At 32.7% G+C, this 16,518-nt stretch overlaps 1 protein-coding gene across 3 annotated transcripts in view; it reads left to right on the forward strand.

Moving 5' to 3' along the window:
• Nucleotides 1–15,865, forward strand: part of LOC119644625 (furin-like protease 2) — a 251,160-nt gene extending 235,295 nt beyond the window's left edge. For all 3 annotated transcript variants that reach the window (XM_038044252.1, XM_038044253.1, XM_038044251.1), the window contains 6 exons: nucleotides 4,295–4,569; nucleotides 5,445–5,721; nucleotides 6,106–6,305; nucleotides 6,653–6,931; nucleotides 7,080–7,342; nucleotides 15,312–15,865. In XM_038044252.1, the coding sequence (XP_037900180.1) occupies nucleotides 4,295–4,569; nucleotides 5,445–5,721; nucleotides 6,106–6,305; nucleotides 6,653–6,931; nucleotides 7,080–7,342; nucleotides 15,312–15,752 (1,735 nt within the window). In that variant the 3' untranslated portion in view covers nucleotides 15,753–15,865. The remainder of the gene's footprint in view (nucleotides 1–4,294; nucleotides 4,570–5,444; nucleotides 5,722–6,105; nucleotides 6,306–6,652; nucleotides 6,932–7,079; nucleotides 7,343–15,311) is intronic.
• The last annotated feature ends 653 nt before the right edge of the window (nucleotides 15,866–16,518 follow it).

The raw sequence follows: 16,518 nt of genomic DNA on the forward strand, positions 1-16,518 counted from the left end.
TAGGAAAAAATTTGCAAGAGATGCACATATGGACCGTAATGGCTTTATTACTCTCAATATTGTATATATATATAGTATAGTATATAAAAAGCACAATGATACGATATATAAAAAATTAAGAATACATATATATATACAAATATGGTATATATATAGATATAGTATATATATATATATATATTATTTTCATATGCTCGATTACTTCTACGAGGAAAAGACATTCGCCGCTTGTAAATAAAATTTAGTGCTTAAGCAAAACAAGCGCAGTAAGGAAGCGGAAATCGTATAATTGAAATAACACAGGATGCCCCAAAACGTGTTATCAAAATACCCAAAAGTTGGCTCTAAAAGATTTCTCCCAAGCTCGACTATGTTGACAAGTGGATAAGAAAAAATATGCAAAAAATCATTACGTGACGTCTTGAATGCTTAACAAGACAAGCAAACAAATTTATCAATGCTCATATGCTTCTAGCTTGTAACTGGTCGCTCTAATACTGAATTCGTCAAGTTTAGGTTCTCTGAGGTTTTTGGAAGGTTTTGATAAACCTTTCTGCGTTTCACTATCACGTTACTCATGTCCATGTTCCTCTGCTTCTAGAATATCCTTAATTTTGGAGTAACGTATAATCAATAATTAATAGCCGTAGTTGTGTTAGTACATAAATGTAAAATTAATAAAACAAATTATATACAAGCTCCATATATAGATATATAAACTGCGTAGCAGTAAAAGTTCCTTAGCGTATGTATAAAATGAATCACATTAACAGCAACTGAAATATAAACTAATTTTTTTTTTTAATTTATTTTTTTTACCTTATGCGTAGTCTATATGTATGTACTTTACAATATTTATTTCTGTAGATTTTCTCTCTCTCTCTCGTTCCTGTAGTGTTGTAGCATTGATCTAATTTGGAGTGTAAATAATTCCCAGAAAGGGATTGAATTATATAATCTCAGCATATGTAATCAAATAATTTATGATGTTAATGAGAAATTTTCGATTATAAGCGTATTCAGGCCTTTCTATGTATTTCGGCCAATTAAACGATGTTAATATAATATATAAATAATGTAGTTATGTACATATACTTACATATACTTACGTACAAATTTTTACGCATTTACATATGCAAATATTAGGGGCGCGAGAATATTTTGCACTTAAATTGCGAGTTTATGATAAGGAAAAAGTTCTAAGTAATTTTATTCAAAATATTGTCCGTCGTCCGTCTTTAGCCGCAGCATGCGCCCGATTTTTCAACTCAATTGCACCAATTCTTATGTTTGGTGACCTTGATACACTACGCATGATACACTACGCTTAGGTGGCTTACCACCAAGCTGCCACGAATACTGGGCATTTTGGATGTCGTCTGGCTACTTCTTGATCCCTCACGGTTCACCAGCAATATTCTTAGGATTAAGGGAAAAGAGTGTTATGGTTTTTAAAAATTGGAATTTGTTTTGATACTCAACTCAATCTATCAAAGCATTAAAAATAATTTCACTCTTTACTCTTTACAGCTCTTGACTGTGATTACTTAGAGTGTTACGACATATTTAAAGATGGTCCGTTTAGTTGGAGAAGTTACAATTCAGTACAGTATAATTGTGCTAATCCATTTTCGAAAAACAACTACAACTAATTATAATAAATAAATTTGGTCCTCTCCCTGCATATCTATAGGTTTGCAACATTTCGCAGGCAATCTCTTTGCCTGCTTGCCACTTTAGTAAATATGAAACCGGAATTAGGCCATAGATGGGCGTCTAATACGACGCGTACAGTACATACATGCGTGAAATTGTGTGCCGCTTGTAGCTTGGACCTCTGACAACAATAAGCTGCCATAATACCAGCATATATCAAAGGGCAAAAATTATTTTTTCTAATAACGAGTTTTGAGCCAAATAAAGAGTTTTCGCATAGAGCATTTTTTCTTTGCCCGAGCGATACAAAAATTTTAATTTTATATGTACGCACCTCTTACGCATACATGTATCTGTATGGATCCATGGCACTCATCTTGTTCCCTTCCTCTCTACTGTGATTTTTATAAATTTTATGTTCGCAGTGGTAGTAGTAGCAAGAGAACAGTCAAACACTTATAACAGCAACTATGGCAACACCCAAGTACTTCTAAGGGTTTGCCTCAAAGAAAAGGTATTAAAATAAATGGTGAGGTCATTGAAAAAATTAAAGCGAATAATCGTTCTTTATAGAAAAGGCATTGAGTTGTTAAAGCAATCTTGAGCTGATGGTGTCACTCCTGCAAACAAAAAATGTGTTTTCTTTCATTTTCTCGGGAATTTTGTGAATGATGTGATATTTCGGTTATCATAGTACGATAAGCGAATTAGAAATGACTTTTCTATTGAGCTTTAATAAACATGAATTATATTATGTAGAAGAAAATGAAGTAAATACCAAGATAATGTGATCGAAACCGACTTGCACGCTACTTTAGCTAAGTCATCTTATTTCGAACGATTTATAAGAAAAGGCGATAAGGTGGTCATCAGTTTTAGTCGCATCCCAGGCGTATGCAAATTACACATAATTTTCAAACATTATTAATATCTATTTCAATTGTTGTTGTTTTTTGTTTTGTTTCGCCATTTTGTCTTTTTTTCTTGTAGCCGTTGAGATATGCTTTTGAAGGTGAACTCTTTTCTGCATACTCTTTACATTACATCTAATTTGAAGAAAGGAAAAGGAAAAGCACAAAAATGCATATATTGAGATAGTTCGTTATATTATCCGTGTAGTTTTTAACATAACAAATGCAAATTGCATTGAATAAATGGAATTTCTGTAAGTGCATGAGGGTACGTTTACATGAAATTTAAAGCCAACGATCATCTTGCGAAACCGTAGTCACAAAGTACAGATATTATGTATATATGTATGTATATGCTAAAGCGTTATACAATGTTTAGATATTATGAGAGAGAACGAGAGAGTGAATGCGAAAAAGATAGAGAAAATGAGAATAGAAAAAGAGAGAATAACTTTTTACATGTTTCAGCATACTTGAGTCTTCGAGTATTCAAAGTTATATTTTTGTATAAAATGAAATAGAATTTTTTATATTTAGTGTAGTAGTTTTGCATTCTACGCAAACATACTCATATACGCTCCATTATGCAGACACTTGAGCTTTGAAAATTCCGTTTTTTTTTTTCTTTTTCTCCTCTTTGCTGCTTTGCACAAAGACATATTTTCTGGCAAATGTTAAATTTTTCTCTTTTTTTTTTTTTGTTCGTTTTTTAATAAAATCTTACATATGCATAGGTAAAATTGGAGGAGTGTGAATGAGATAGCAAATAAATGTCTCCTAACTTGATTTCCAAGAGAATAGATATTAAACATTTTAAATAATTTTAAATGTTTGCCATCCTGTACATACATAAATGCTCGTCGAAAGATGTGTTTAGTTATATTTGGCAAACAGTTTTGCAATTCTATTATGGTATTCGTGTTGGTGTTGTTGTTAGAATTTTCTATATATATATATATATATATATATATATATATTACCATATATATATATTACCATATATACTAGTACTTTTATGAATTTCTATTTTTTGTTGCCTACTATTTGGCTGTGACACTACATTAAATTTCTTTCCATTTGGCTGTCTGCACAGTTTGTTGGTTTTCCTCTTTTTTTTCATTGTTTTTTTTTTTTTTGTATTGTTTCATTACCGCAATAGCAAGAACAAGCATATTGCATTCATTATATCGTTAGCCATTTTTAATGTTAAACATATTAAATGTACGTATGTATCTTCTGACTGCCCTGCTCACTTGAAATTGAAAATGAAAGACAATTCCAAGACCACTTTCCATTCATTGAATTATTTATAAGCACCAACATTATCTATGTGTAGATGGTTGATAAAACCATGAGGAGCGAAAACATATCGAAAAATTTTACGCAAATTTTTTTTTTTTTTTTTTTGGCTTAGTAGTAATGAAAAACCAAACGCGTATATTGATGTAAAAGCAATAAAACTTTACTTCAGATATACGCGTTAAACCGATACGTTTTAGAGCTTATGAGATATGTACGATTTTTGTATCGTTAGTTTAAATGGTTAACATTCAGTCGGCCCAAGTATCCTCGTTTTACTTGAGCATAGCTCTCTCATTCTTTAGCTATATATGAATGTTTTTTTCTTTATGCCGCTCTCATATTCATATATGAAATGCGTTTTGTCTTTTTGTATATGTATTTTATTTGTAAGAGATTGCCATTTTCTTTTTTATTTCATTTTACAGCTGTGCTTCATGTCATTCATCTTGTGCCACTTGCAATGGTTCCGCGGAATCACAATGCATCACATGCCGTTCCGGTCGTTTTGCCCACGATGGTAAATGCTTAAATAGTTGCCCCGATGGTTTCTATGCCGATAAAAAACGTCAAGAATGCATACCGTGTCCGACCGGTTGTGCCACATGCAGTAGTAATGGTTTTTGTCTTACGTGCCAAGAGAATTGGACACGCAACAAAAAAGGAAAATGTATTATCACCGGCAGTGAAAATTGTGATGAATGTAAGTATGAATATCATGCGTTTATGGTGTGACGTGCAAGCGTTCCGTGATAGAAGGACAATTGTGCAAACACAAGCGAGAGTGCGCAAATACACACACACATACACACACACACACACACACACACATAAACAGGGAGGGAGAGAGACAAAAACAAGATACAAAAAAAAATAGAGAGACACCCACAGACGCGAGCATGCACACGCATACTCACATTTGCGACATATACATATATGCATGTGTTTTGTTTTCCGCCGTAATAGGAAAACGTGCATGTTGAAGGATGCAAGGCAACAACAAGTTTTGTTGATTTGATAAAATATTTCCTTTTTTGTAATTTTTTCTTCCTAAATTCATGTTTGGTTGCTAGATAAATATTACTTTTCGCTAGACCTACGTTAGAAATAAAAGCAAAAAAAAAAAAAAAATCAAAAAAAATGGAAGGTGTAAACACAAACCATTGTTTCACACACTATAAGTCCTTTCCGGTACGGTTAACAAAAACTTTTCAATTTTATTTCACTTTGTTTTGACTGCGCGAGAGGTAGCTTCCCTTACTTCCTTCTACTATATTAAATGAACGACTTATTTCATAGTTTCAAAGAAGTCTACCTTTGGTTGTTAAAATATTGTAAAATTTGCTGCATATTTTTCGGCTACCTTTTCTAAACTAAAAAAATGTTTAATTAATTTAATAATGTTTTTTTTTTTTCATAGTATTTACTTTCATAATTCGTTACATTCGTGGGAAAAGTTTTTTTTTTTTTTTTTTTTTTTTTTTTTTTGGTAAATTTGTTATAATCAAAGCGATCGTTTACTTTCACCTTAATTTGAAATCCTTTTCCCATTTACGTGATTGCATTTTATTTTAACAGCTGAATACTATGACAACAGTCATTGTCATCCCTGTCATAGTACTTGTGAAACTTGTGATGGGCCCACCGAATCAAATTGTCTAAGCTGTCCCCAGAGTCTATTGTTGCAAAACAGCCGTTGTGTGAGCAGTTGTGATGACGGCTATTACATGGAGGCTGGTGTATGTGCCAAGTGTCTGCACACTTGTACACAATGCGTTTCACGTATGAATTGTACCGCTTGTGCCAAAGGTCTGCAATTACAAAGTGGCGAATGCCGTACCACCTGTGCTGATGGGTAATTATCACAAACATTTACATACGTATATGCATCATTAACATCATTAGCTTTGGCTCTCTTAGTTCGTTACAATAGGAAAAATGTCTGCAATTTCTTTTCAAACTAAACATTACAAACAGCAAAAAATTAACAAAAAAAAAAAAAAAAAAAAAAAAAAAAAAAAAATAGGAGGAAAAAATAAACCTCTTTATTAACATAGCATTACATTAAAGTTTCCTTTCGCTTAATGTGAAAACTTTTTTAAAATCGTTTTGTTCTTTCTAAACTTCGCCATTAACTTTTAAATAAAGTTCACATTTTTCATTTTGTTTGCTCTCTTTTCATTCATTACTTTTGTTCATTGTTTTTTTGCTTGTTTGTTTTTTTGCTCTCTAACTGCAGTTACTACAGCGACCGCGGTACTTGCGCCAAATGTTACCTCAGTTGTCACACTTGCAGTGGTCCGCGACGTGATCAATGTGTTCAATGTCCCAGTGATTGGCAGTTGGCTGGCGGCGAATGTCACCCAGAATGTCCAGAAGGTTTTTACAAATCAGAGTTTGGCTGTCAAAAGTGTCATCATTACTGTAAAACTTGTAATGGTAAGTTAAATAATTTGAACTTTGTCTTTACAGCTACACTAACGTAAGCAGCGATAGTTGTCTACGACATCAAAACTGAAATTGATAATTTTTAAAGGGAAATCGCAAAACATTAGAGAAATGGAAAAAAATTGATAAAACTGTAACGGTTCGCTACATATCTTTTCATCCTAAAAAAAAAAAAAAAAAATACATTCCGTAAAGTTTTTACGCTCACAACTATCAAACTCCGTTTAAATTCAATTGTGGTATAAAAATTTCAAAAAAAAAAAAAATAAATAAATAAATAAATAAATAAATAAGGAAATAAATAATAAAAAAAAAAAAATATTTTGCATATTTTGAAGGTGCCGGTCCTTTAGCCTGTACTTCCTGTCCAGCGCATTTCATGCTCGACGGTGGTCTGTGCATGGAATGCTTAGGATCTCAGTATTACGATTCGCCGACTCAAACTTGTAAGACATGTCATGACTCGTGCCGCTCCTGCACTGGTCCCGGCCAATATTCATGTAAAACGTGTGCGTTTCCTTTACATTTGGATCGCTTAAATAATCAGTGTGTGCCCTGTTGCCCGAACGATGCATCGCCCGAGGATCAATCCTGTTGCCATTGTGACAAAGATACAGGTAATGAAACCTAACTATAAAAATTAATTAAATTCTCTAAACTCATTTATTTTGCTTATGCGCGTATGTATGCATCTATGTATATATATATATATATATATGTATATATTTTAATCTCTTTCATATTCTATTATTTTATTGACAACAGGTGGTTGTATGAATGCATCGCCTGCTGGCAAACGACGTATTGCTGCAGCCGCTGAACAACAACAATTTGGTAGTTCCTATGGCAACAGCGGCGGCCTCTACGGTAATCTGGCAGATGATGTCGATGGTAAAACATCTGTTGGTGGCAGCTTAGGTAGTTATTTCTCTCGTGTCGGTTCACCTTTAACTACTATAACAGCAATTGCGGTTGCTGCTTGTCTACTTATTGTTACTGTATTTGCTCTTATCTTTGCTATACTACAGGTAAGATGACAACTGTTTAACTCATGTAATCTGTATTTACGTATTTATATGTATAAATATATTAGGTTGGCAAAAAAGTATTATGAGAGATTTTCATTACATAGACATGTGTTTAAACCACAATCGATGATTAACGTTTACAAACACTATTCTCTTTCTTTACCCCGCCCCTCCTGTAACCTTTGCATGGCTGGCAAGAACTGATTGCGTTTAAATATGATAATGCAAACTAGTTCAAGTCTTTCAAGATTCGCATGAAATTTTTAAAGGTGGGCTGGGCGGCAAATCGCGTACCTCTTATCGAATGCCATGTGTTTATCATTTAGTTAGAAGCCGGTAAAAGCGTGTTGCAGGCTAACGCTGATAACTTGAAATCGGACGTGATACTTACTAAGAATGGCAAAAAGTTCAGGGCCGTAAAATAGTTGGAAAAAGATCACATTTCTTTCAATTAAATAACAACATGTTAGAGGTCAATGGCGGGTACAAGTGGGTCACCAGTGATAAAGATTTGAGATAAATAGCGAGTCCTCCAACTACTGTATGTTTGTACAGAAGTGTTACGAATCTTATAGGTAGAAAAGAAGAAGAGTTTATAATGCTCAATCGATTTAGGATGAGAGTGGGGCCAGTTGAGATAATTTATTGGTCAGATGTCTGTGGGTGTTTAGCGTGGTTTTCCGTCGTGCAAGTTGAACATCCCCTTGCCCGAAGACGTAACGAATGAGAAAATGCAACTTTTTGTCCAAGCATTGCCAAAAAAATAAGAAAAGCCTTAAGAACCGTCAACATAAGCAATCCAGGAATAAGACTCTGACCTGATTCTTTGCTTCGCATATGGCGCCTGACAAAAACGTGGAGGAGAGAGCCAAACTAATGTCAAAATCATTGTCTGCCTGTCGTACTGCCACAGTTTCCAAAGCTTTAAGATCGTAGTACAAGAAGCATTCATACAAAACATTCTTCCAATCTTCGAAGGGATTGATACAAAGGCAAGATTCATTCACGGAACGGCGTCTTGAATAGGAAAATTGCGGCAGATGATAAAAGCTGAAGCCCAAATCATTGCTGCCCTACACACATGAGACATCACGGGTGACGCCTATATATGTTGCTCTATATCTTTCACTTCGAACGGAATTACTACACTGCTCGATCACGTACCTTGAGAGGCATTTCATTCGCCCTAAAATTTTAATCGCTCCAATTTCTCGATATTGATATTATTGGCGGACCCTTGCTTATCCTACATGCAACACTAACATCCAAAGCCTCCAAGTCCAGAAAAACCGTAATTAAGAACACATGTAAGCGGGTAATGCGTCTGTTCGAACAGAACAACGTAGAGGCACCTCACCGCCTTCAACTGGGTTTATTGAACAATGTCCTCGCGTTGGACGAAACCTACGTCTACAAGGCACTGACCTCATGAACATGAGAAATCCGACTTCCAAATTGTAAATTTATAATAGCGTACTAATTGACATTCGAAGTGATTACTTTTACCCGTTCTCGGTTCTGGAATAAAGATGGGATCGTTTAAATTCACATATTAGAAACACAACTGACTGATCCCATTGTAAACAATCAGGCCCTTGAAATTTAATCCCCATTTTGGAAATTCGATTCACAATTAAAACCCCGTAATTATGTTACTGCCAATCTGGTAACTCCTTCGCAGTCATGGCGATGGTGTAAATGCTAGCAAACATACCGCAAATAAATTAGCCCATTCATTCTAAAGATTTAGAGAATGGAGTGAATAGTTCTGGAGTAAAATTCCTTAGCAATCGCTTTTGCTTTGTGTGTTGTGTTGTCAGTAAAAGTTTAAATGTCGAAAACATGCAGAGAAAGAAGCACACACGGAAAAAGAATGCAAGGAAAATATGAAAGTTAACTAAATGCCATTCAGTGTTACAGGTGAAGCATTACACATATATATATATATTCGTAGATTATTTTATAAACTCTTGCCTGACAAATGCGTTTGCGGTTATACTTAAGAATTTTCTATAAAATCCTTTTTTTTTTTTTTTTTTTTATTGTTTAAATTGAAGAAGTTACTATCGAAACCGATGACTTCCATTTCATTTAATATATAAAATATGGTGTTGAGAATAAAAGCGTAAGACATTTAATCGTTTGTAAGCCATTGCTGAAGGAATGATAGCAAAAAGTTTTTATAATAAAACAAAAAAAAAAAAAACAGCAAAAAGTAAAAAGGGAAAGGAAAAGGAAAAACTGAGAATTTGCGAAAGAGAAGAAACATTAAGTCGGCGCCAATCCATCACTATCTTCAGTCTCAAGTTTATAATACTGCTAACAATCAACAATAACGACAAACTACAAGCCATCATAAAGACAATAACAACGAATATTCTTAAACCAAACAGTCAGACATAACACTTACGCACACACATACATTTATGTCTTTAACTACATTTTCTTGTTATTATTTGTACACGCAGTAGTTTAGCAATTACGTATGCAGTTTAAAATGTATTAAGCCTTTACATGTTACGTTACGTTGTTCGGTAAAGGTAATCAACTGCAAACAGTTCGTAAGTCGATAATATTTAAAAAAGCGATGATTTTCTTCGTAAGCTCAAAAAAATAGTTTTTTCCCGGTACCAGTTTTCTTCTAATTCTCTAAAATGATTTTTCCTTAAGATCGCTGAAATACTCATCTCTTCTGACCCTTAAATGCGAAATTCAAAATGCTTGAAAATAAGTGAAAACTTAAGAATTTGAATCAAATCTACAAAGGATGTTGGCTGTTCCTTTGATAGCGCCAAGGTGCCAAGAACGCGCCCAAGACCTAGTGTACGTTATTTCTGCAAATTTTTAGAAAATCATTTTTCAAATTAATCGAAAAGTTTGTTCGTATCGATTGGAAGTTAATCAAATACCTTTGTCATATCAAAAATCTGCAAAGAGAAGCATCCTTTAACAATTTTGGTTCCTTTGTCTAATAAGCAGTTCATTCATTGTTGTTGGAAAAGTGTTCTTCTTGTGCACTTCAAAGCCGAATTTTATGAATTACTGTACCCGTCTAATCAATATCATTTCTATATCTGATCATATTTGATGGGTATCGGTCAAAATGAGATGACTGTCTTTGATCAATTTAATTGACGGCGAATTTCGAATAACAAATCATGAGGATAATATATCTGTACAAGAGGTGCTGCGATTATTTGGTTACTTTGACGGTGGGTTGTAATTAATATCTGAAAGGTTAGTTTGCATTAAAGAATTCGCGTCTTTATCTTCATTTATGACATGGCCCTACCGCCTAACACATTTAGAATATCATCAAACAGGTACGTACATCTGAGCGGACGAGTAGGCAAAGGATTGCACCTAATAGCTCATTGGTCTTCAATGGCTTCAAATCTCAAGTGCGGTAGAGCTTTCAATAAGGCCGATAACCTTAGATCTAGATTCTAGTGCTTTAAGACTAATTTATTTATATTAATTGTTTTATACCTTTCGACAGATCGATTTGGATTTTTTATTAACAACATCTCTCATATATTCAGATCATTTTCTTTCATGGCTTGGCGATAGCTGCTTTTAGTAACACAATAATTCCGTTTCTGAGATCTCTCAGAAGACCCTTTTGAAACTCACCTGACATATTGTAAAGTTATATAATACAAACAACGTAATAGCGAGAAATCCTCAAGTCTTCGAGTTATTAAATTTTTTTTTTTTTGAGCTTGCCTTGCCTGCTAAATCGAGTCACCTGCCTGCCTAGTGGTAGTAGTACTTAATACACAATGCTCTTGTAATACTATCAAATATACAACTACAACAAGCTGAAATCCCGTACTTGTCAAATTAATTTGTTTGTTTGTAACAAGAAGGCTCAATATTTTTTAAATTACGTATTTCCATATGTATAATATTATATAAGCATATACAAATATATGTATATGCTGTTGCTTGCAAACCGTTTCGAAAGTCATGAAGGGAAGGAACACGTATTTAAAGTCATTTAAATAAATGACGTATAGTCGGTTTTTTTTAATGGCTCCCATGCACACAAACGCACAATATATATATAACGCAAAGAAAACGGTAAACATAACAACAACAACAACAAAATGGTTAAAATAACAACGTCTAGAAATCAAATATATTAATACATACATACATATATATAAAAGTATACATGTAAAAATGTTCATATGTGTGTGTTACTGTTTAACAATGAGTGCTCGTTTAAACGTTTAGAACGCATCCATGTTAAGCATAATCGTCATCGTTTTTCTCTCTTCCTGCCCTTATCCATTTCATTTTGGTCGATTCGAAAGCGTGCGTATGTATATGTGAAATACATTTAAAGTCATATGATCTGTGCTCTTAAAGACCCTACAAAAACTCATTAGATATGCTGACTAAAAAGAATACCGAAAGCAAGAGCAAAAGAAGGATTAAACTTATACTCAAGCATGTATATGCATATAGATGTATACATATTTATATGCCTGCATGACTCTATGCGTGTGTGAATATATTTTTGCATATTTGACAAATTGCCTACGAACCGTTTTTGTCATTTGTGAAACACTTGATGTCATCAACAGTAAAGTTATGAAAATATAGTCAAGAGACGGACGGACCGAGGGCTTGGGAGGATGAAAATAAGAGAATTTACGAAGTATAAAAACTCATCCAATGCATTCACTTGTCTAAAAAAGAAAAAGATACGTTATAGAAATGAAAATTATGTATATGTATATGTATATATATATTATATAAATGCACACATATATGCATTCGTATGAAAATATATGGACTTGCCGCTACTTATCAATGTGTCCATGTGTAAACAAAGAAAATTGGATGCTATCTTATCATTAAATAGACCTGAGTTTTTTTTTTTTTTTTTTTTTTTTTATTAGATAATCTCGACAAGGGAATTTAAAAAAAATAAATAAATAAATGCACAATAGAAAGAAAAGATTTGCATAGACAACTAGTAAGAAATAATTTGTTTTATGTTATCATCAAATATTAATTATAATTACTTAAAGAATATAGATTTTAATAAAAAATTACAATTTATGATGTAATAATCCAATGTATTGCTCGAATACATTGCTTGTTCATCCTTTGGTAAAAAAAAAAAAAAAAAAAAAAAAAAAAAAAATGTCAATAGAATTTCTCTTTTTACTAATGCCACTAACGTTCACATCAACAAACCAAGGCTCTTTGAAGAAAGAAAACTTAATGAATTTATGCATTTATTGATGCGATCATATCTGCATATATATATATATATGATTTAATTTCCCCATTCATAAAATATTATAATTCATATTTGGTCACATAAAAATCAACAATAATAGGAAATGATATCAAAAAGAACTCAATAAGTGCGAAATGCATTGGTGCATGGTACACATGTTAACTCACATATTCAATTGGTAAACCGATTGGGACAATTTGTGCACTGAACACGCTCTTGGTTCTGGCAAATGTTTGTGTACGAATTTTGTGAAAATTATATTCACGAACTCGAAAGCTACGGACAAAAATTGTGAAAAAAATTGTCGGAGTTTTTAGACCTTGTTTTAGTTTTTTCTACATTGTGAGTATGTATGTGAACATAACATACGTATGCATTAGCCATATATTCCTTATTGATGAACGAGTGTGCGTGACAAATTTCAGCTTCTTATCTTTAGTTTATTCGTCCAATTGGCGGATTTCACTAAAAACAGTTACACATATATATATAAAAAAAATGATCGATAGAAAATCACGCTTTGGGGCAATTTTCTGGAACATCCGCCGCTCCCATATAAAATTTTCTTTTGTTTTTTCCTCTAGAGTTTTACGGCTGCAATTGGTCTCAAATACTGCTTTGGCATACAATATTGTTTTGCCATATTTGGACCACATAGATCCATTTTTGTATTTGCTTGCCATGTAAAGGTCTTCTAAAAATTAAGCCTTTATATTGACAGCAATGTCTAATTTTCAATACTTTATAAAGAAAATGGATAAAGAGTAATATGTTCTTGACAAAAAGAATTTAATCTTATGACGGCAGTTAAGGCTTTGGCGTCCTTCTTATATCGGGATGCCCATGAAGAGTACGCATCCGCTACAGGGTGACGAGATAGGTGAGAATGATATTTAACATTTTTGACAGAAATAAATAAAGTATCGAATTAAACGAAATGGTGTGGGGTTTATATGTTATCGCAATCCGGCCTTTCCCGGCTGAAACGCTTTTACGTGTTTTATTTACTTACCTTCTTTAGGATAAATACTTGGATTTTGCTCAGAAAAACATTACTCTTTCGACATATTTCTTAGATCTTGACCTTACATACTCATTTCGATCTTTGGCCACTGTACTCGAGCTTTTCAGTTGCTTACATGAATATATATATATATATATATATATATATATATTTTTTTTTTTGATTAAATGCATGAAAAATATGTCGACATGGATACAATCATTCTTCAACGCGTGTTCAATTGTTAAGTTCACAATCCGAAATATTTGCAACGAATCCGGAAATATATTTACACTAGAAATTCATAATATCTACACCGCGAATGAAGCAGTCGCATAGGGGTATACGTTCAATGTAGTGTCTAATAAGCAATAAAGCTTGTAATGGCCAAAGAGCAACTTACTTACCGTGATAACTGACGTACATAAATAGACTTGGATACCTAAAATCTTAACTCGATATTTTCTTTCTGATTTTCCCAACCAGATATAATGGCGCGAGAGCGTAAAATTTTCCGATATAACATAATAAACTGCTTCCGACCGGCTTTATATAAACAAAGTTTTTAATAGAACAGTGCTCGTCGCATACAATACCGGCAGTCAACGAAGTGAAATGAAGTGAAATGAAATGATTCATCGACCAGATGTACTTCTATAAATCAATGAACTTAACTGAACGATTTGTCATGTTTAGGGCCTTTCCCGATCTTCTGACACCGTCGAAACATAGGAATGTGAGGAAAGGATCTGCTAATTCGGCATAGGGTATTTTATGGGGAGTGGTCGACAAAGTGGACCAAATCAAACTATTTTCAATAGAGTTCGGACTTGGGCCAAAGCAGGTTGATTTATCAAAATTTCACCCAAATATCTCAAAAATTTCGACTTGGAGATTGAACGCAAGAAAACAAAATGGACAGACGAACAGGCAAGCTTCAATCGATTCAGAAAGTGATTGACACTCTTAATATACCATTACTATCTCTAAAATCGGACCCAAATTGCGTAAAATTGATTTCTGTATCAAATTAGTATTGCGGAAATATTGAAAATTAAGCCTTTTTGCCACAAAAAAATTCAGTTTTCGTATAAACGGTTGTGTGAGAGTGGTTTCAAAACAATATCTCCAACTAAAGCAAATTTTTCATATAAACATAAAATATCGAAATACGAGGACAATTCAGCAAAATTGCAGATTTTTTTTTCATATAACGAATTTTCAAAATAAAACGTTATATAGGGGAATTTGTTGATAAATTGTACTGAGCCGAACCATTTTCAATAACGTTGGCTTGAAGCACGTTCGAATTGTACCGAATTTCATCCGGATCATCTATAGCTTGATTTAATGACAAATTTACATGGGCAGAAGGACAGACATGTGTATCGGTTTAATAAAAAGTGAATCTATCTTGAATCCTTCTGGATGCGACGTACGTTCGTATAAGATTATTATACCTTGTACCATAAGCAGTGTAGGGTATAAATATTGGGTAGCGAAGAGCTTCGTTAATTGCCTTTAAGTGATTTCATTTTTTTTTTAATTCAAAAATCTGTTTGACTTACATTCAAATATTTTTTGCTTTAGTTTCATACATTTTTTTTTATTTTTATTTTTTTTTTTATAAAAAATTTGAGTCCTCTTCTCTCATTTTATTATGTATATGTATATGTATTGCTTAAATGTATTTATTTTTAATTCTTTAGCGCTCTAGTAATCAACCTCCCCGTAAAATGATACGTTACAATAAAATACCAACCACAGCTGGCAAAAGACGTAACCGTATTACGTCTTCTAGTACGTTGCTTAAAATAGATGGCGAGAATTATGTTGAAGATGAGGAAGAAGAGGAAGATGATGAAAATGATGATATAGAAGAGGGGCATAATTATGAAATTGATTATGAATCGAGATTCAATATCGCCTACGATGAGAAGGATCAACATGACTCCGATATCGAATATTACAATCGTAATAATAAAAAGAATGATACGAATGTAAGAAAAACGAAACTGAAGACACTACGAAAAAGAGATACGCCAGAACTGCAAACTGTTATTAGAGTGCCAAATAAAAAGATCTTAAATAGCGCAATACATCAAACGGAGAAGAATACGCAAAATAGTGAAAATAATAGAACGACATAAAGTTAAAGGTAAATATTTAAAGAAAGTTAAGATCAAGCCGCCTTGAAAACGAACGTTTGTATATTTGTGTAAAAAGAAAATGTACCTAATTAAAAACACAAAAAAAAAAAAAACACAAAAAAAAAAACAAAAAAAAAAAAAGAGAAAAAAAAATGAAAAAGAAAAGGAAACCAGTAACAAGAACATGAACAAAAAAAAAAAATAAAAATAAAAAAAAAAAAACAGAAATGCAGCTCTAAGCTTACATACATATTTTTCTAGTAACAGGTGTTTAGAACATTTATAAGAAAGTCAAAAAGATTTTGTAAAGAGTAAACGATTGAGAGACGGAGAGATTTCTTATCGAAACATAAATTTTATATTACTTTTGCAATTATAGATAGAATTGAACGATTGATTGATTGATTGATTGATTGATTCATTAATTCATATTTTTTATTATATAAATGTATTTACACATGGAAAGCAGTAAAAAGTTGTGTATGATGTCAGTAGGCCTTTATTTCATAATTTATAAATATTTTTTAATGTTGTTTTTGTAAAAATGATTTATCTATATATAAAATAATTTAATTAAATTTTTATTATTGTATTTACACTCATTTCGATTTTTCTCTTTTCTTTTTGTTCGTTTTTTTTTTTTTTTTTTTTTTTTATTATTTCGCTAAAACGTTGTATTCTGAATTTATAAAAATGATTATTGATTTAAAAAAAAAAACGGCTTTAGGAAAAGCTGGGAAAATATTTGAAATTATTTTCCTTTTAT

Source organism: Glossina fuscipes, unplaced genomic scaffold, assembly GCF_014805625.2.
Source record: "Glossina fuscipes isolate IAEA_lab_2018 unplaced genomic scaffold, Yale_Gfus_2 0, whole genome shotgun sequence".
Classification (NCBI taxonomy): domain Eukaryota; kingdom Metazoa; phylum Arthropoda; class Insecta; order Diptera; family Glossinidae; genus Glossina; species Glossina fuscipes.